The sequence below is a fragment of the Pteropus medius genome, unplaced genomic scaffold, assembly GCF_902729225.1.
Source record: "Pteropus medius unplaced genomic scaffold, Ma_sr-lr_union100, whole genome shotgun sequence".
NCBI classification, from domain to species: Eukaryota; Metazoa; Chordata; class Mammalia; order Chiroptera; family Pteropodidae; genus Pteropus; species Pteropus medius.
In genome coordinates, this window is record NW_024346150.1 from 5,033,732 (window position 1) to 5,055,167 (window position 21,436).

Genomic DNA, 21,436 nt, shown 5'->3' on the forward strand with positions numbered 1-21,436 from the left:
GGATAGCTCAGCTTTGTGCTTTGTCCCTAGTCAGCAGGGGTGGGGGGGTGGGCGTTGGGGGAGGGGAGCGAGATGAGTGTACAAGTGAGTGAGAGAGAAGGAGAGATTGTGTGAGTTTCGGGGAAGGGGGCGAGAAAGACCCAATATTTAGATTCAATAATTATCTTGTGAAAGGTAAGATATTACTTTAAGAATTTATAGGAGAGCTACGGAGAAATACCTGTATAAACTGAGACAACTTTAAAAAAAATCCTTTTTCTGTCCCCATTAATATAGTTGGTGACTTTGTAGAATCTATTGTTACTTTATCAAGAAGAAAAATAATTATTATGACTGTGACTTGAAAAAAAAAATCAAAGAAATGGTCAAAGAAAAATAGGAGTTGTTGGCTTGAAAGGACCCATACAGTGCTGATCAGGGCGACTAAGTGAAGATGCTCCCTTCACATACCAGTGACATTTCAGAACACTGACTAAAGAGGAAATCCTGGAAGGCTTTAGAAACACTTTATTTTTCTAAAGCAGGAGTTTGAGTTAATTCCTCAAGAACATATTCTGTAAAGGATGTATGTAAAAATTATTTCTTATATTAAAAGAAAAGGGTAGCATATGTGGCTACTTTCTCTTCCTTCTCCAAGTTCTTATGGATAATAGAAAAAGTATTAGAAAGTAGATACAAGAAGGAATGTCATCTTTGGATGGATCAAAGGTCCTGAAGTATCTCTGGAAGACAGAAAACAGAGGAACTCCAGGGCAAGCACATATATAGGACGGGAGTGGTTTTGGGTGCTTCAGGCTGCACATACACAGGTTGACCATCGTGTTGATTGGGCAACCACATTTGGGCAGCTTTGACCCAGACGGGAGAACTAGAACCTTCAGCCTTAAATCAGGTTACTGACACACACTCTTCCCACGTGGCATGTCCCATCCTTCCCTACAATCTCTGGAGGCCACGGCATTAAATCAGTAACATCAAATACAAAGATGAGTGTCTGACCAAGAATCACCAAATGCTTAAGGAAACATCAATTCATTGAATTAGAAACACTGACTCAGCAAGCCAGAAGATCATCACCAAGAAAGCAGCATTAATGGAGCAAACAGGATTGGACTTTAAAAGAAATAATATGGACATCCTCAGAGAAATAAGAATGTATCCTATAAAATAGGAAGAGGCAGCTATTTTAAGAGCCAAATACAGGAACACCTCAGAAATATTGTGGGTTGGGCTCCAGACCACCTTCATAAAGTGCATATTGTAGTAAAGCGAGTCATGTGAATTTTTTGGTTTCCCAGTGCATATTAAAGCTATGTTTACCCTGTATTCTAGTCTATTAAGTGTGCAATAGTATTATGTCTACAAAATATACATACCTTAGTGGAAAATGCTTTATTGCTAAAAAATGCTTACCATCATCTGAGCCATCAGTGAATCATAAAATTTTTGCTGGTGGAAGTTTGGTGACTGTTTACTGATCAGCATGGTGTTTGCTGAAGGTTAGGGCAGCTGTGGTGATTTCTTAAGATAACAGTGAAGTTTGCTGCATCGATTGACTCTTTTGCTTAAACACTTAGAGGCCATCGTAGGGTTATGAATTGGTCTAATTTCAATATTGTTGTGTCTTGGGAATCAAGAGGCCTGAAGAGAGGGAGAGAGATGGAGGTATAGCCAGTTGGTGGAGCGGTCAGGACACACACATTTATTAAGGTTGCTTTCTTATTTGAGTGCAGTTTGTGGTGCCCCAAACAATTATAATAGAACTTCAGAGGTCACTGATCACAGTTCACTATAAAAAATATAATAATGAAAATGCTTAAAATATAGTGAGAGTTAACAATATGTGACAGAGACACAAAGTGAGCAAATGCTTTTGGAAAAAAATGGCCCCAGTAGACTTGGCTTGACGCAGGGTTGCGGAAACCCTCAATTTGTAAAAAAAAAAAAAAAAAAAAAAGTGGTAGATGTGAAATGCAGTAAAGCAAAGCACAGTAAAGCAAAGCACAATATATCGAAGTGTGCCGCCTGTACATATTACATTGAAAATGATATATTTAATCGATGTTATAAAAACTCATAAATGGGATGAAAAGTAGGATGCACATAGCTGAAGAATAAATTAACAGGCTGGAAGTTTGAATTAAGTAATTCAGAATGTAGTACAAAAAGACAGGGATTTAAAGATTGGAACAGAGGTTAAAAGACATGGCAGATAGACCTAGGAGTCTCAAAATCCATTTAGTAGGAGAGAAGAGAGAGAATGGTTGGGAGTAAAGAAGGAGGTTGGAAAGGAAAGAAAAGATCAAAGAAACAGCCAATTAAAAGTGTTCCCACAGTGCTGATCATGATGAATGAATAAAGATGCTCCTTAGACACATCAGAGTGAAATTTCAGTACACTCAGGGTAAGGAGATCTCAAAGGCTTTAAGGAGAAGGTAGATGGGATTCTTTTTGGTTCAGAGGCATGATGATGACTCAGCTGTCATGAGTGGGTACTGGAGGAACTCTATCTTTGGGGAGAAGCTTAGGTGGAAATAGATTTAATATTGCAATATAGGTTTACCCTTTGAAAATAACTGTTGTTTTCCTTAGCAAACTCTTCGTGGTTGTTAGGGTTATATACTTGTCCTCGGGGAGTGATTCAGATCCTCTAAGTTACAAGCAGGATATTAATGTTAGTCAAAGTTGAGTCTTTGATGTGCTGCACAGTCCTGGTTTGGAAGTTAGCCCCGAAAGAACTTCTCACAGCTGTCTATATTTGTAGCCTCTTTTCCCACCCCTGAGGCCAGGACCTTGTTCACCATCCTGGAGGACAGTGCTAGGACTAGGGACTGAGATTTCCTTTCAAAATCCAGGGCTTTCCAATGGCATGCTTTACAGTTCTTCCTACCCAGATGGCTCTATTTAGACTTGTTGATGGGGTAACAGGATTGCCCACTTTCTACCCTGAGCAAGAAGGAATGTCATGTATCCTATATAATCTTTTAAATTAAGTTGGAAAGGACAGATGCCAAGTTTTATTTCATATTAAGATTGCCTTTTCAAAGGCCTATTTATTGGTAACTTGACAACCTTGATTAACTGTACGGGTCACGGGAATCCTCAGAGTATTTGTGGGTTTATTATGGAACAGTTAGCCAGGGAACAGGAGCTTACATTCCTTGGCAAAGGGTACCTTGTGATGAAGAATAACAATCAGTCTTACTGATTGCTGTTTGTGTAGGGATTCTCTATTTAGTTGAGTAGATCGCATTTTATTGAAGGAAGGGATTCTGTGTTTCTGTTATTTTCCATATTAACCCTCTACTTTTTCTTGTGTGATTTTAGAGGCCAGAGTCCACCAGTTGCTGAATTTAATTTACTCCTGAAAGCTCACACTTTGGAAACCTATGGAGTGGATCCACACCCATGCAAGGTAACTGCCTCTCACAGAAGGTCGACATTTAATGACTATTTTGCCTAAAAAAGAGTTAATTGGTCTGTATTCCTGGCAGACCCCTCCTAGGACATTTCCACAGCCTGACCCACCAACCCTAATTGGAAGGGACAACAGTGGGCTGCAGTCAGGTGTTTTGGTAGTTGGTTTTCTCCATTGGACTCTACCAATTGCTTGCTAATTGCTGTGTAGTAGCCACATATTCCTAAATTAACATACATGGATTCATTCATCAAGTGGATGGTTTTACCCCTGAGAAAATACTATTTATTTTCCAGGCCATTTCCAGCAAGAATGCAGTCTTAAAAAACAGAAAAGTGGAAGAAAGATTTAAAATTATATTTTGACATTAGGGGCATTTGTTTTTCTTTATCTTTTATTCATATTATTTGATAGTATTTCTCTCAAGGATGAAACCCAGACTGTGTGTTTTAGAATCACCTTGGCCCCACCCCCAGAGCTACTGATTTAGAATCAATGGTGTGTGCAGCTGGCGAATCAGCCTTTTAAACAAGTTCCCAAGGTGATGCTCTTGCACACGTTTTCTGGAAATGGTTTATGAAAAGTTTTCTCTTTTCCATACCTAAAACGAACTACATATTAACCAGATGCTAACCCAAATTCTGAACTAAGCGTTTATATCAGCCAGGCTCTGAAAGGCAAGTTTTTGAGTCATACTGGAACATTACTTTCTCCACATGGCACCGGACAGTAGTATTTGGTCAAGTACCAGTCCTAGAGCTCTCAGTTCAGGCTCCTCATTGCAGGCATGTGGGGAACTTCTTAAACTCCTGCCCAGTTCCTACAGGATCTGTTAGGGTGCAGATCAGGCTCTCCAGAAGATTCCAACATGCAGCCAAGGCCAAGAGCTGGTGGTAATTGTCCCCTCTGGCCTGGGCATCTTGTGGTCTGCGCACACAATTATTTTAGAATATTTGCCAGATACCTCTTCCTAGTTATGGTACAAATCAGATTATTCCATTTAGTGAATTAGATTTTATCCACAAATGTGAGCCTCTGTTTGTTTGTTTATTTGTTTATTTGTTTGTTTGTTTGTTTGTTTTATCTAGGAGACTGACTAGATTGTTGTTGTTGTTTCTTAGCCTTAATGCTTAGTTTTCTGGTTGAGGCTGGAAGCAAAGTAGGCATTTCTGGGAATGTCTTTATACTAAAATTGCCAGAAATCCTGTGTGGGATTCAGTCAAGCTAGAGTAGATGCTCAGGGCTTCAGTTTCATGGCATCTTTGGTTTCAGAGCTGATGACAACCAAGAGCAATTTGTTCACATTACAGAGCAGATCTGAGAACCCAGGTGGCCCCACAAGACATTTGGAAGTAGATAGTTGTTTGAGACTAATCTGTACTTTCACTGGAGGTTCCTGGAGAGGCAGTTCTGTTTTTCAAAGGGAAAAACTACATATTTCTGGACCTTTCCCGGGTTTTAGATGTCCTATCCTTGGGAGTCACATCTCAGAAACTTAGTTTATTGCTGCAGTCATTAGAATTAACCAGAAATTAACCCAGGGTGAGGCTGAATAAGCATACCATTTATCATTTATTTGATATCCCTCAGTCCAAATATGTTTTTATTTTTATTTTTTTGCAGGACTCAACAGGCACAACAACATTTTTGGGATTTACTGCTGCAGGCTTTGTGGTATTTCAGGGAAATAAGAGAATTCATTTGATTAAATGGTGAGTATTTCTTTGGAAAACTGGCTGACCATTTTTCTTAATCTTGTTTTCTTTCCCCACCTTTGACTTTTTTTGTTGTTGTTGGTGGGGACATCAGATAGAATGCCTAGTATCAATTTCTTTGCTTTACAGCTTCATTACAAAGGGATTTATTAGCTATAAATGAAACTCAGTCTAGGTTGCCCTGTCTCAGCAGGGAATTGGATTTGTCAAGCTGAGGAGTCAAGGAGTCAATGTGGGAGACTTGGGGTGTGGCCTGAGCTCAGGGGTTCTGCCTCCAACAAGGTGTCCAATGTTTGCTCACCAGTAGCTTCTGCTCTGACCAGAGGGGCTACTGTGGGTGGGTCAGGGTGGGTAAAGGTGCAAGTTCCCTCAAGCAACTCAGGACTCATTCTCTCCTACTCACTTCTCTCCACTATATTCTGTCAAATCCTTGCTGTAGACTTAATTGACTTTTGTTATTTAGTGTATCAGCTAAGATGCTTTTGGTCAATTAATGTCTGCTCACAGTGGCTTATAATTAAGAAGACTGATTATCTCACAAAGCAAAAGTTGTAGAGATTGGACAATTCCACTATCCTTTAACCTAACTGACTGACCACACAGCCTTTGGGTCTCTCCATTTTTGTCTCGCCATTATAGGGTGCTGGCTTTTGTCCCTAGGCTCATAAAATGGTCACGCATGCAACTCTTACCATCACAGCTTCACACAGTAACACTCAGAGCCAGGAGGAGAGCAGCCCTTCCATGTGTCTGCTCGTAAAACAAGGATAACTTTTTCAGAAGCCCTGTAGGAGCTTATCTAATTGGGCAGCATTGGGTAACATGTGCCTACTTAAACCAGTCCTTCTGAGAAGAATGGGAACTCCTTGACTGAGTTGGGTGAATGAAGATCCATCTTCTCGGGACGGGGAAGAGCGTGATCTGCATGAATATATATGACCCTGAGGAAGAATAAAGTCTAGGTGTGTCAGTGAAGAAGTGGAATGATAGAGTGGAGTAGGTGACCAACACTGCCTACTATGTCTAATCATGGAGAAAATGTTTTTGGTAGAATGGAAAAAGCTGAACATTTATGTTTGTGATGGAATATTGTAAAGGCTTAGTCCTGTTCATACCTTCCGCCTGATTTAGTTCCTTCTCTGATGGTCCCTGAGAGGTTTGCCACCCCTGTTTTGTCTCATTGTGGGGTGAGTTCACTTTTTTGACCCGAGCTCTTGGGTCTGAAGTTCTCCTTGATGGGACATTGGGCGTCCATCCTCAGTCCTGTGTTAGAAATGCTCTCTTGCACTGACCTGAACCTCAGTTTCATGGTTCGATACCTTCAGGATTTCTTCCAGCACCTCTTTATCAAGTAGCCCTCCTCACCTTCTTAGCATTCTCCCCATAGTGCCCGCCTTCCTTTCAAACCTTCTTTACTAGATTAGCATTAGTCAGCCGATGTCCACTCCTCTCCCTACACCTTCCACTCTTTGTATGACAGCCCTCTCTTTCTAAGACGCCTAGTTTCTCTAAGTATCTTCCTTGCCCTCTCTATCACCGCCTTTTACGAATTCATATTTCCAACTCCCCTCTGTGCCCACTTGTTTTCCTCTTCCACAATTAGTGTTCTCAAAACTCTTATTTTCCTTTAATAAGTCACTTAACTCCTCTGAATCTCAGGGCACTCATCCATAAAATGGGAATCAATGATTTCTGACTGCCTTATAGGGCGGAAAGGAGATGGGGAGAAGCGAATGAAATAGGGTGTGTGAGAGCGATGTGATTTGTGAACTGTGATGTTACATAAATGTAACATGGTGGTGTTATCCATTTTTTTTTCTCTATATTTTCAGCACCTTGTAAAGAAGCTCCAATGTTAATCACTGTTCAGTCTATTTTAGAATAAATGCCCTAGGGATTCCTATTGTCTTTGGGGAGCATGGGTAATTTGGGACTTTCCCCCATCCTATCCTAGGACCGGAATTGCTTGGAGGTCCTAAAAGGTTTTAGACCCTCACGTTTTGAATTGCTTGAGCCCTGAAGTAGTTAGGTTAGAATCAGATACATCTCAAGTACAGATTAATTGCAAGTCTCTCTTCTTTTTGAACCTCAGTTTCTTCCTGTGTACATTGAAGAGTTGAAATAGACAATCCAACCATTTGTTTTTGGTTCTACATCTTGGTGTCCCCGGTGGGATGCTGATGCAACCCCATCCTCTACAGCCTCTGCTTAGGCATGTGTATTTCTAACAGCCATGTACATGTTACTAAAACAAATTTTATTCTCACATTAATTCTAGCTTTTGTTTTTATTTTTTAACATCCATTGAGATTTGTCACTCTTGCAAATCCTCTACCTAAATTAAAACAGCCTAAACTAAAAAAGCACAGGGGCACACATCAATATCCAAGGAATTAGATCAAAGGAATAAAAGTAGAATTCTCTGCTCTATTTACACATATTTTCTCACCAAGAAGGCAACCTAGAGTCTACATTTCTGGCAGTTTTTAATCAAGCAGCTTCTTAAGATGAAACCTAAAGTCACTCTTTTGACTATAATTTATCATTCATTAAGTTGTCCTCACAATTCTGAGCATCTGAATATATAATAAGATATTCTCGTATAAACAGGAAGAGCAGGAATGAAAATTTTACAGCGTGGTGTGTGGGCTTCTTGGGCATAGATGTGAGAGGAGGAAGGAACAGATATTGTGAATCCATATCATCTCATTAACTGAATCTGAAATAACCACATTCTTCCTGCCTCACAAGGTGGGCTTGCCGGTTAATGTTTTGGTCATTAATGTTTAAGAAACCTCTTGAATTGATCCTTGGAAGAAAGGTGCAGCTTCATCGTAAAAAAATGGAATAATTTTAAGCTGCCTTTAGATCCTCTCTTGCAAAAAAATTGCTGTGAATTCACTTGGGGGCTTTTCAATGCTCATAGGCCTTCACTGATGATAAGACAGTATCTTGTTTCATTGCAGTCTGCTTGGCATTTGTGAGTCAGCCAGATTCCTGTGGGAAAGCCAGGTACCTTGGTTAGTTGCCACTTTTTTTTTTTTCCCTCTAACCCATAGAGATTTTCTTTTCTTAGGCCGGATGTCTGCAAATTGAAGTTTGAAGGGAAGACATTTTATGTGATTGGCACCCAGAAAGAGGTCAGATACTGCTTTCCTAATTATCCGTTATTGTGTGTGCATGAGTATGAACATGTGTGTACATGAGTATGAGCATGTGTGTGCACATGTGTGCACATGAGAGAGATTCAAGCATACAATAGGCCTTTAGCATTGTAGCCCCCAAAGTCCATGACTTTAAACTTTGTGACAAGAAAGGAAGCTATGTGCTGGGAACATTTTAAAGGTAAACAAACAAACACTGGGTCTGCACAGCTAAGAATAAAGTCAGTGAACAATGCTGATCATGTATCCCTGTGTGAAAAATACACTGGGATAGATTTGAGCAATAGAAAATGAGACCTCCCTCTACCTCTGTAATTTGCCAAAATGCAGATTTATGAAACAAGTGAAAAATACTTGTAAAGCTAGATATCCTCCCATGCTGGTTAGAGTTTTACAAACAGTTTCCATAAGATCTAAGACTCTGAAAATAGAGGAGTTACCAGATATAGGTTGGGTTCACCGGGGAAGGCATTTGGGAAGAGGCCATTACTGAGACTTTGAGCCTCAGAGCTAGTCTGGAAGTTTGTGGATTTTCCTAATCCTACTTTTTCAGTTCAAACAGTAGTAATTCAAGGTTAGAAAATAAGTTTTTAAACAAATCCAAGTCTGATTGAGAGGTAGGTGATGCCTGAAGAGTTGAAGATGGTGAGTCTGCTTTTTATCAGAAACGGGGTCTGGATAGATTAGTGATGTCTGCAGAGGGTGAGGGTGGGGAATGTCATTTCAGCAACACTTCTAAGAACATAGTAATGCACTGGTTACTCCAAATCTGTTTGGTAGGTGTCGGGATACAATTAGGTTAATACCTGAAGGAAAAAAGATGAAAAACAAACTGCATTTAACATGCCTTTTTTCGTTTGGCTATTTTTTATTAGAAAAAAGCCATGTTGGCATTCCATACTTCAACACCAGCTGCCTGCAAACATCTCTGGAAGTGTGGGGTGGAGAACCAGGCCTTCTATAAGTAAGTAGCTTTTATTCTTTGAATCGTAGGTTTGAAAATCACCCGTGGAACCTTTTATATTTTGCAAACGGCTCCTCATTCATTTCTTTTAATTCAGTCCTTTTTATTAAATTTAAGTGAATCATGGATTTGGTGCATCGTGCAGGGTAACTCCCTAATGCAGTTGTCCTGAGCAAGTCCTGAGCTCCCTGTTGGGTGTTTTCCATGGAATTGCTGTGTGTGTGTGTTTGCTTTTTGCTGTTGTTGTTTTTTGTTTTTGTTTTTGTTTTTGTTTTTGGTCACTGCTGTTTGCATTCAACATGTGACAGGATCAAATTCTGATTGGGTGCCGCCCTCAGAAGCAGACCTTGAGAAGAGTTTTGTGCATGGTTTCTCTGGGATGTTGTCGCTGACAGTACCAATAGGGGAGTGGGGGAAGGGAGATGCAGAAGCAAGAAACGTAGGACACGTTAGTAAGCAGGTCACTGTTGTGGGCAGCTAGGGTCAGCTCTGCTGGGGAGCTCTGGCAGATGGCAGAACATGCCTCAGAGTTCTTCCACTGTCCGGCAAAGAGGCTAGGCTCTTTATCTCCTCATTCTCCATTCATTTTGGTTGAGGGCCACTTTAGAGGGCAGAGTTGATACTCTCTGGCACTTCTGGCTTACTTTGGGCTTGGGTTGAACGTACTCTCACAACTAGAAAAGGAAACCTTTGGCAGTGAGGCACACATGTTCATAGTAAGAAACCTTCTGTATACAGAGATGAGAGCCAAAGATTTATGGGTGGAATGCCACCAGAGTCTAGGACCATAGAAAGTCAGTGCTGGCTGACAGGACTTCAGGAACCATCTGTAAAGCTCTCAGGTTTCCAAAGAGGTTCAAGTTTAGGATCTTTCCACTGAGTTCCAGCTTCTCTTTGAGACACACTTGCTGATTGGAAGAGCAGTGGTGATGGACAGCGTCAAGAACTTAGCCCAGCCCTGCCCAGGGTGGCAGCACGACTGACCTTGAAGCTTGTCCAGGTGTCCTTTGCACAGTCTCCCCATTACTGAAATTCTTAGTCATTAGACTCACGTCCCTGAAAATGCTGAGTTTTTGAACGTCCTAGACTTTGGCTGATGACCATCAGGAGAATGACAGCTCGGATAAGACTAACAAACCCTTTTTAGCTACAGAACCCTTTTTTCTTAACCCATTTCCCATTTAGAAAAAAGCGCAGCTCACTGCCAGTGTTAATTTAATTTTAAATACACACACTCCCTGAAGCTGAAGCAAATCTGACTGGTTTTCAATGTGAAAATAAAATATAAAAACTGTTTTTGGAGTTATTTCTAAACAGAACTTTTCTCTAATCCTAATGTAACAGAAATGTATACATAAATTGGATTCATCAAATGCATCTTTGGCTAACAACTGTTCGAGAATGATGTTAACATCTCGCGTGGGAATGCTACTACGTTTCCTAGGACTTGACATTTTCAGCGATTGAGAATTACTGTATTTTGTAAGTGGAAATACCACTACTAAAAACAGAATGCTATAAATAGAATGATGTCATTTGTTTCCAAAGACTATCGATACACTAGAGCGATGCAAAAATAATAATAAAAGAGAGAGATTTCGTGGCAGACTTTGGGGGTAAGGTCAGGAGCAGCAAGTGCTGCCCGAGTATTCCCTGGACAAATGGGAAATGGATTAAACAGAAGTGTAGGCAAAGCCTAGTATATAAAAGAGATAAAAATAGAGAAACTGTGGTTGTTGGTGAGGACCAGAGTTGGGATTCGGGACTGGAGACCACCCATTTCTTGTTGTGTCCCAGGAGCTTGGGTGACCAGTTGTCCCAGTTTGCCTGGGCCTTTCCTAGGTTTAGCATTGAGAGTCCCATGTCCCAGGAAACCCCTCAGTCCTGCACAAATCCTATTAGGAACATAATTTGAAAACTCTCGGAGGAAATGATCCATAAAATGCAGTGCTTCTCGCAATGACAGGAAGAAACGATGTCTATCAGTAGATTTTTCCACAACCATCACCACCTCAAGGCATCTGTGTGCCCCATGCAGTGTTTGGGGACTAGTAAAAAAGTATACCTGGTTTGAAAAATCAGCATGTCTAAACCTCTCTATCCATGTGAAAACAGAGAGAGGGAAACACAAAGAAACTGATCTTTAGTCTGAGTCTATACATTTTTTAAAAATTGAGATAATACATACCATAACATTTACCCCTTTAAAGTATAATTCCTTGATTTTTAGTCTCTTTCATGAGATTATGTAACCATCACCACCGTCTAATTCCAGAACAGTTTGTTATCACCCCCAAAGGAACCCTGTACCCAATAGCAGTCACTGCCATTTCTCCCTCTCCCCATACCTTGGCACCACTAATCTACTTTCTGTGTTTATGGATTTGCTGCTCTGGACATTTCATATAAACAGAAACATAAACTGTGTGGCCTTTTGTGCTCGGCTTCTTGTACTTAAGGTAATGTTTTCAAGGTTTATCCGTGCTGTAGCATGTGTCAATACTTCATTTCTTTGTATGGCTGAATAACGTTCCATTGTTGAGATATAGTACATTTGTTTATTTATTCATCAGTTGATAGACATTTGAGTTGTTCTCTCTTTTTAGGTATTATGAATAATGCTGCAATGATATTCATATATAATTTTTTCTGTGGACAATTACGTTTATACCTAGTAATTTTTAGGTCAGAGGGTAACTATATTTAACTTCATGAGAAACTGACAGTTTTTGGAGCCTAAGCTTTTGGAACTCTTCTGATCCTCCTTTAATGAAATCATCTGGTTCCTGTCAAAGAATAATTTAGAGACATTGAGTTAGTTATTTTGAATGAAAATTTTCTCACAAATGAGGAAGTTAGTAGATAGAGTCTTGAAAGAAAGCAAAAGCAAAATATATCATGGCGTTATTTTATTGAAGACTTTTATGTACATATCTGTACTAGATCTGATCTCTCTCAGAGTAAGAACTAGGTTTCATTTATCTTTGCATTACCTAAAGACCCGAGGCATTCCAAAAAGATTTACTGGATAAAATTGATAAGGCATGGTTCCTGTTTTCAGGAGATTTGTAGTTCATGATAGAGACTAAAAGGGAAGTGTAAATAAAATGCTAGAGGGGAGACCAGAGGAGGAAGGGCAAGTCTAGCTGCCAGGGGGTGAGGCCGTAGAAGGCCTGTTCAGGTGGAGGAAGGACATTCTGAGTAAGGGACCACGGTGGAAAGTGGAAGACATACGATGGGGAGAATGAGCAGTTACACAAGGCTAGAGCAGAAGGTAGATGTATGAAGTAGAAAGGAAGGACACAGAGGGCTTAGCCATCGTGAAAGAGGTGGCAGAGGAGTGACAGATGTGGTTGATTGCTGCTGACCCACAGACAAGGGTAAGGGGAGGGAGTGGTGGAGGAGAACATCCAGAAGACAGGCTTCTTTTAGAGCCAACTCAGTAAGTCCTACTTGGAAGGACATTAGCGCAGACTGGAAGATCTTTTCGTGCAATCAAGAGATCTCTATCAAAGAGAACTCAGGACATCAATTAGTCCTTTTTGACACACATGCTGTTTTATCATGTATGAGGGAGTTGGTTGGTAGGTGGAGTCAAATAAAGGCAAAAACAGAATAGAAAAGAGGAGAGAGAAAGAGAGAAGAGACTGCGATCTGGGGAATGTATTTTGCACATTTGGGGGTACAGTCATTAGCTGGCAGCTCACAATGAGGCCAGTCTGATAATTCTGTCATTGAATGGGCCAACTAGGCATATCAGGGAAATCACTTCCAGTCGTCTGTGCATGCTTCAGAAGGCCCGGGGAGTTTGGCTGAGGGCACAGCAGCACTGTGCAAGTTGACCAGATCCTTGCATTTGATCTGGTTAGGCCGGGCTATTCTGTCTCTCTTATTAAGACTTCTTATCTCTAATATTTGTACTGATCTCAGGTTTTCCAGAACCCTTTGCTCTTCCATTATCCCATAACCACCCCTGTTCCTTAGGAAGAAGATACCACTTGTTCTGAGCCATCTGTATACCATGGACAGCCTCTGGCCTCAGGCTTCTCATCCGTAGGAGGGAAGGACCAGGACTCTGGCATCCTTTGCTTGCCTCACTGTGGCCTAGTGGTCATGAGTGTGGGCTTTGGAAGTGAACAGGCGTAGTTTTGAATCTTGACTCTGTTGCTTCCTCGCAATGTGGCTTGGAACAAAGCCTTTGCACTCTCTGAGGCTCATCTTTATTTTTCACCTGTAAAATGCAATTGGTAATACCTGCCTTGTGGTGTTTAGCTCTGCCAGGCACATGGACCATTGATAAATGGTAGCTGCTGCAACGACTGCCACTACTACCCGCTCCAGTAACGATGAAACCTCCATGGTGGGAGCCTGTTTCCTCCACTGGTTTATGCCTTCCCGGACTTCCTGCTCTGTCTGACTGGCACTGCACTTTAACTGTTTCAGCTGGCAGAACAAGGCCCTAATCTTGTTTCCTGGGTTTGGGCGGGGGGGAGTTTGCCTCTCCCTTTCACTTCACCTGCCATGGGAACAGGGAGGCTCGGTGGCCAAGAATTCCCGAATGTGCTTTCAACATATGAATGTGCTGCTCGTTGTCAGCTGGCCTAGGGCCACCGACCAGGTTTGAAAGCCCTGGCTCTGAGCTCTGCTGCCTGGGAACAAAGACCAGGAGCAAAAACTCCGATTTTCCCTCCTCCTTCAAACCCCAGGGGATCCCCGACACAGACTAGGACAGTCACCATTTCAGAGCTTCCTTTATGCCATGTGTTTTCTAGGTGCTCTACCCCAGAGCAGCGGAGCTTACAGCTTCTGGGCACTGGTTCCCTAAAAGCACACTGGGCACACTGAAGGGTTCAGTGGCTCACTGGTGTTGCCATTTGACAAATCTCTCTCACACCTGCTTTGTGTGCGTTCTCTGCTAGGCACTGGGCACAGCCTCAAATGGCACTCTGTCCCCAGTTTTGTGTGGCATTGCGTGCAGGGAATAAAGGCAGTCAGTCCCTAATAAATTTCTCGTCCAGAGATGGGTGAGCATTTAGTCAGAGGAACAATGTTACACTTGGTAGATAAGGAACCAGAGTAGCTCCCTGAACCAGTGCCTCTCACGTTTTAGTGAACACACGAATTACCGGGCTATCATGTTAAAATGTGGCTTCTGATTCCACAGGTCTGGGTGGGGCAGGAGGGTTCATATTTCTAAGCTCCCCAGTGATGCTGGGCCGAAGGTCTAGGGACCACACTGAGTGTTAAGGTTCTCAGCCGGAGGTTCTCAGCCCCGACTGCCCACTGGACTACTGGGGGAGCCGTTAATGCCAATGCTACCCCAGACCCAATTAAGTCAGAATCTGGATCCTCCCAAAAACATGTCCACAGATGTCCACATCAGCATTAGTCACAGCGGCTAAAAAGTGGAAAACCCAAATGCCCATCAGCTGATGAAAGGATAAAAGAAATGTGTGTATCTACACAATGGAATATTTTTCAGCCATAAAAGGAATGAGGTACTGATTCATGCTACAACACGGAGGAACCTTTTAAACATTACGCTAAGAGAAAAGAAGCTAGTCATGAAATAGCACATACTGTGTGAACCCATTTGTATGAAATGTCCAGAATATGTAAATCTATTGAGACAGAAAGTAGATTAAGTAATTGTGTGAGATTGGGAGTGGAGGAGATGAGGTAGGAAAACAGAAAGTGACTGCCAGTGGCTATGGCGGGGTTCTTTTTTGGGGTGATGAAAATGTTTTTTGATGATTTTTTTGAACTCCGTGAGTTATACTTAAAACTACTGAAGTGTACAATGAAAAGGGTAAACCTTATGGTATGTGAATTATATCTCAATGAAGCAATTATTTGAAAAATTCAGAATTTGTGATGAGGGGTCTAGATGTTGGTAGTGATGAAAATTTCCTAGATGGTATGTATGTGCAGCCTAGGGTTAAATGCTCGAGTACAATGATTCTCAACGCAGAGCTCCTGGACCAGCGTCGGCACCTCCTGTGAACGTGTTACAAATGCGGATTCCTGGGCTCTACATCAGACTTACTGAATCAGAAAGGTGTGTTTTCAAAAGCCTGCCAGGTGATTCTGATGCCCTTTGAAGTCTGAGAATCTACATGGTGAAAGCATTATTTTTAGAATACAGACAGACCTGAGTTTTCAGCCTGGTTCTTCCAGCTTCAATCATGTGACTGTAGTTAAGTGACTTAACCCCTCTGTGCTCCAGTTCCCTCATGTAAAGATGTGGATTCCTTCCTCCTAAAAGAGAGCCGTGAGCATAAAATGAAGTAGTATATTTAAGGAACTTTGGATGGTTCATGGCCCATAGTAGATGCTCAGTAATGACATCAATTGTTATTGCTATGATTACTCCAGAAGTTGTAAACCATGATGAAATGAGAAATTGTACTGTTAATTCTAGAGGTGGCCTCTTAGGGCACCACCCTTTGTCTCCCCAGCACCCAACCTGACCTCTATCCCCAGCTCCTGTAGTAGCAGGTGCCAGAGGAGAGAGATTAGAAATGGGGTGGGGGAGGTGTGCTTGGCAGACCTGTGCTGTATGTGCATCATGTGATACTGGCAGTGACACTTTGCATATTCCAGGCACCGTCTACATGCGTGGCACATCTCACATATCTTACCCCATTTAAAACACAGCTTCCCTGTCAGGACTAGGCAAGAAAATTCCCTAGTGCTGTGGGTCTGGGTGTAGTGGCTGCCCTGGCAGTTCTGGGCTTGGGAGTGATAGAGAGCTGTGCCAGCAGAAGGGTGAATAGCGACAGGCCACCATTTGAACACACAGCTTTTTTTCAAGTCAGGTGTTGGTAAATTGGAGACTGTCTGGATTTCTCTGTGAGATCAGATGTTTGAGAAGACTCAGTACTTCTGTGCTGAGATTTTTGCCAGAGGAATTGGAGATGGAAGTCAGGGGAGAAGACAGGTGGGGAAGAAGGCTGGAGGAGAGAGAATTGCTATTTTTACTAGGTGGTGCCTTCACTGCCTGTGGTGGGAAGAAGACTTTGGCTCTGGGCTTGTTGATGTGAGCGTCTGGGAAGCAGAGCACTGGAACATTCAGCTAGAGTTAGGATGAAGGCTCTTTTTTTGGCTTTCAGAGTGTTGGATGTGGTTCCCCAGAATCTCCATGATTTACTAGATTGGCTTTCCTAGCTCAATAGTGAGAAGGCAATGCAGAGGTTTTGAGAATGGTATTAGGGAAGGAGGGAGAGAGGGAGGGAGGGAGGGAGGTAAGTGGGGATGGAGAGAGGGAGGGAAACTATTACATAAGGACCAGGTTGTATGCTAGGTACTTTCACATCATTTAATCTCGTTTAGCACTCCTCAGAATGGTTTGAATTAGGTAATGTAATACCCTTCCTCTTTAAAAAATTTGTGGAGAAATTGAGGCTCAGAAAAGCTACATGACTTGACCAAGGTCACAGGAACCTTGGCCTCTACTCTTTCAAGTAGAACATCACCTCTTGGGTCATTCAAAGAAAATATGGGAACTCAGAGGTTCTCAAATGCAAGTGAGCTGCTTTGGAATGACCTTGGGATTGTTGATACAAATACGAACTCCTGGGCCCCTTTCCACACCCGCTGAATGAGCATCAGTGTTTTTAACCCCTGCTCCAGGTGCTGCTGATGCTCGCTCAGTCATCAAGTTTGGGAACAACCGGACACATGTCTTATAACCCAGCTACCTTTCTCTTTTCCCTCCATGTCCCTCCATCCTACTGTCTGTGTTTCCTAATTCCCAGAACATTTATGTTGTTTAAGCTCTCACAGTAAACAACCCTGTTAAAATTCCATTAAAAATCTCAACCTAAACATTATCAGGAGCCCACCTGGACATTGGAGAGGGCAGGGAATTAGCAGTAGTGCTCTCAGGAGAGTGTCTCTGAGCAAATCAAGTGACAAATAATTTCCAAGGGCATTCAGCTGCTGGAAAAAAAAACCAGGCTTTTTTTTTTTTTTTTTTTTTTTACTCCCCTTATCCTGAGAAGGTAGCTATTCACTTTCTCTGCAAAATGTGTCTTTTGACCTGTTTTTCTTGATTCACAGGAAAGGGTTTGTGTATACGCAGTGCAGTAGTGCTGGCGCCTCCCCTTAAGGAGGCCGATCTGGTGTAAGGAGGAGGCAGTGGCCTCCTTGCATGGCCTGGGAGGGTGGGAGCCGAGGCTGAACCAATGAAAGCTGGAGTCGCCCACCTTTCCCCAGAAGTCACTCCACAGTCACTGGAGCTGCTGTGCTAGTCACACTCCTTGGAGCTTCTGGTATTGTCTATAAACTGGGCACAGAATTGAACGTGAATTTCAAACACGCAATTAAGGCTCATAATAATCTTCCTTTGCAGACTCCCTTGCCCCAAGGATCCTTAGAAACCTAGAAGAACAACAGTTAAAACAAAATCAATTATAAAACGGAAGCTTCTTTAAAGGTTTTTCTTCCCTCCACCTCTGAGGACTTGGGAGCAACAATCCTGCCGAGAAGGTGGAGAATGGGAGATGGTGATGGCCTTTTTCTCAGGCTCCCGTGGAGACTATGTCAGGCCCACAACTCTCTAGGGTCGGGGTGTTGGGGAGCAGATGGGTCCAGAGCAGGCAAGTCCTCACAGGAGAAGGAGGGCTCAGAACTCAGCAGGACGTTGTTACACGTAGCATGTAGCTCGGCTCACTGGGGGTCTTAACTGGGTGTGATCTGTCACCCAGCTCTGGCCAGCAGGCTGCACTGCCTGTCCCAGGCATTGGACCATCTGGGGTGTGGATCTCACATACTCTTCACCTGTCCTTGGGGCTCCCAGTCTGTTGTCTCTAGGCCTTGCCTTGACAGGAGGCCCCCTCCTCAGGCCTCTGTCCCCACCTCCACCCTCCCCTGCCCATCTCACTCTCCGCTCATCCTTCATAGCCAGTATCATCCTCTGTTGGCTCAGGCTGTTTGCAGAGGTGGATGAGAGAAGAGACTGCTTTGCAAAAGGCTTTTACTATAGCTTTCCATTGTTCTGAAGACAAAGACCAAAACCCTTGACGAGGAAAGCTCAAGGTCAGGTCTTGCCTAATTAGGGGGTAAAAATGTAGTGAGTGTGTGTGCGTGTGTGCATGTGTGAAAACAGAGTAATAACGTGGGGAAGTGCACGTCAGGTCTTCCTCTTAGTGCCTCCAGTTCTCCGGCTCGTGGCTTTTGTGCGTGTGGAGCCTTCTGCCTGGAACACTGCCACATCCCAACCTGGGTAACACCCTCCCACCTGTGCACCTCAGCTCAGCAGTCCATTCCTTAGGGCCCCTTCCTGGGCCCCCAGACTGGATCAGTACCGTCCACTCCTGATCTCTCATCGTATCTTTTCTTTCACAGCACGCACAATGGCCTGTAATTTACATTTGCCACTTATTTACGTGGCTTCTAGATTAATATTCGTTTCCCCTCTAAACCTTACACTCCATGAATGCAGAGACTGTGTGTGTGTCTTCCCTGAGCTTAGTGTGGAGCATGGAGCAAGCTAGGCATTCAGTTAGTAATTGCTGAGCAAATGAGTGAAGACTTCAAGGGGCTTGAAGTGGCGATCACAACCCTCACAGAAACTTCTAGCTGGAACCCTGGCTGTGTACATGTCTTTGCTTAGAATTATAGAACATATCGCTTATATTGTGGGTTTTTTTTTAAATTAAGATTTTATAACTATCAATACTTTAAAATGTTCCTGAACTCTGAGAGGCCATTCTAACTTTTTGGATTTAACAGCATAAGGCTTAAAGCGACTGGTGTAGAGCCATCCTCAGCTGTCACAGTAATTTAGTGCCCTATGTGCGACCTCTGGGCAACCCATGTTCCAGGTTATTTCTCAGTGTTGTTTTGTTCGTATTTATGGGCAGGGCTCAGAGGTGCTGAATCAAGGCTTGGCAGAGCTTCTTGTACCTTGTGTACCTTAGTCATCGACCAGGGCGGGTTCTTTTAAAGGGCACTGGGTCATGGTGACTTAACCAGAGAATACTCAGAAGCCAGTGACCGTTTCCACGGTGACTTGGGCCCCTCGTGCCCTCTCTCAGGCTGTACACAGTAGAGGAGTTCTTTGTGACAGACTGAGTGGCCTGTGTTGCCAGGAAGCTGTTTTTGTTTGTTTGTTTGTTTGTTGCCGCAGTGTTGGTACAGGCATAGGCAAGGAAGTGCCCCTGCAGCAAGGAACTTAATGATGCCATGTGACACTATTCATCTCTATATCTTTCAAATAGAAATTCGAAAGGCATTCCTCTGCTCATCATCACTGCCTGGTCCATTTTACAGGTTGTGACCCAGTAATGGATTATGAGACCAAGTGTAGGGGTGATCATCAGTGTTTAAAAAGGGTGAAAAGAGAGCATAGAAAAGATCACATTGCAAATACACACCGTGAAAGTTAGCTATTCTTTTTTATTATTAGTTTTGAGTATACAGTACGTTGGTTAGACATTTATATAGTTTATGAAATGATCCCCCCGATTACTCGATCTTCCCTCTGGCTCTACGCATAGCCATTACCTTACTACTGACTGCATTCTCTAGGCCGTGCTCCCCATCCCCGTGACCCTCTATCAACTACTAATTTGTACTTCTTTAACTCTTCACAGCCCACCCCCATCCCCATTCCTCTGTATTATCATCAGATTGTGTCATTTACTCTGTGAGTCATTTTCGGTTACTTTGTTCTTTCTGTTCCTTAGATTCCACATGTAAGTGAAGTCATACGGTTTTTATCTTTCTCTGTCTGGCTTATTTCACTCAGCATAACAGCCTCCAGGTCCATCCATGTTGTTGTTGTAAATGGGAAAGTTAACTATTCTTTTCTGAAACATTTCTCGTGTGTGTGTGTGTGTGTGTGTGTGTGCGTGTGTGCGTGTGTGCGTGTGCGCGCACATGCATATATATGCTGACTCACACAGTAAAATGTATTTCTGACAATCAAAAATATCTGATTGCCACACTCTGCAGTACGTTCCGCTAGGACTTTCTAATATCACTACCATCTTTGCTTTGTATTTTTTTAAAGGTATGCAAAATCCAGTCAGATCAAGACCGTGTCAAGCAGCAAGATATTTTTTAAAGGAAGTAGATTTCGATATAGGTGGGTACCCATGCTTCCATTTTGATGATGGGATTTGGGTGAGGCATCATGTATATTTGAATGTTTTACTTGTAAATCGGCACGGTTTGGCTCGTGCCCCCATTTTACTTCTTGCTTTCCATTCCACTCACCTCTTATGCTCATGGGCACCCTCAAACTCCATAGAAACTTCCCCTGATGGAGGGAGAGAAGGTGTGGGGTCCTAGAACTGGGTAAGACCATTGCGAAGTTAAAAAACTGCACGTGCACATTCCTCTCCTGCTCTGAATGTCTGTGCACGGATGTGTGTTCTTGTCTTTTGCAGTGGTAAGGTTGCCAAAGAGGTGGTGGAAGCGAGCTCTAAAATCCAGAGGGAGCCTCCGGAGGTGCACAGGTGAGTGGGGTGCTCGCCGAGCTCTGGGAGGCTTCTGGGATGGACAGAGGGATTTAAAGTCTGGCTTTGCCAGATCTCTATGACAAGAAAGGGAGTACAGGCACCAGCTGCCAGGCCCCATATCGATTTTCGGCCTTAGTCCCAGATATGGCACTCTCACTATCCCAGAAATCTTCCTCAGACGGATTTGGCCAGCTGTGGCGTGAGTGCATTTGGGCCCCATTTTGCAGTACTTGCTCTGTGGAGAGTCATTGGCTTCATTTGACCTTGAGTGTCACACGAACAAGCACGATGTGTATGAGGCAAGGCTGTGTCATTTTCTGGCTGAGTCCATCATCCCTCTTAGAACTGCCCTCTGTTTCTGCCTCTGTTCATCAGATGTGACCAGTTACCACCATCAGCCCAGCTTTTTCTGGGCTATTTCACATGAGGGGGTAGGATGCTCATCTCTCGCTGGACTCTACTTCCAAGGGTTACTCAGAGGAATGAGGACTTGGTCATTATAGGTTCAAGGGTACACATCTTTGTTAAGGTGGCAATATGTGTAATTCTTAGGAATTAAATATTCTCTTGGTGATGTTGAACTTCATACCACCACAACGTTCACAAGTCATTGTACATCCTAAACCTCAGACATGCTAAATATCTAAAGCTGAACATTCTCATCACAATGCTTTCTGTTTTGAAGGCAAGATCATCATAAGCTATGT

General features: G+C 42.8%; 1 protein-coding gene across 6 annotated transcripts in view; it reads left to right on the forward strand.

The window, feature by feature from the left end:
* Positions 1-21,436, forward strand: part of FRMD3 (FERM domain containing 3) — a 283,990-nt gene that overhangs the window by 205,921 nt on the left and 56,633 nt on the right. For 5 of the 6 annotated variants that reach the window (XM_039875676.1, XM_039875678.1, XM_039875677.1 and 2 more), the window contains 4 exons: positions 3,328-3,415; positions 5,042-5,130; positions 8,210-8,273; positions 9,173-9,261. In XM_039875676.1, the coding sequence (XP_039731610.1) occupies positions 3,328-3,415; positions 5,042-5,130; positions 8,210-8,273; positions 9,173-9,261 (330 nt within the window). Of the gene's footprint in view, positions 1-3,327; positions 3,416-5,041; positions 5,131-8,209; positions 8,274-9,172; positions 9,262-20,278; positions 20,354-20,657; positions 20,727-21,436 lie in introns of all 6 variants that reach the window. The other variant, XM_039875680.1, reaches the window with a different exon arrangement.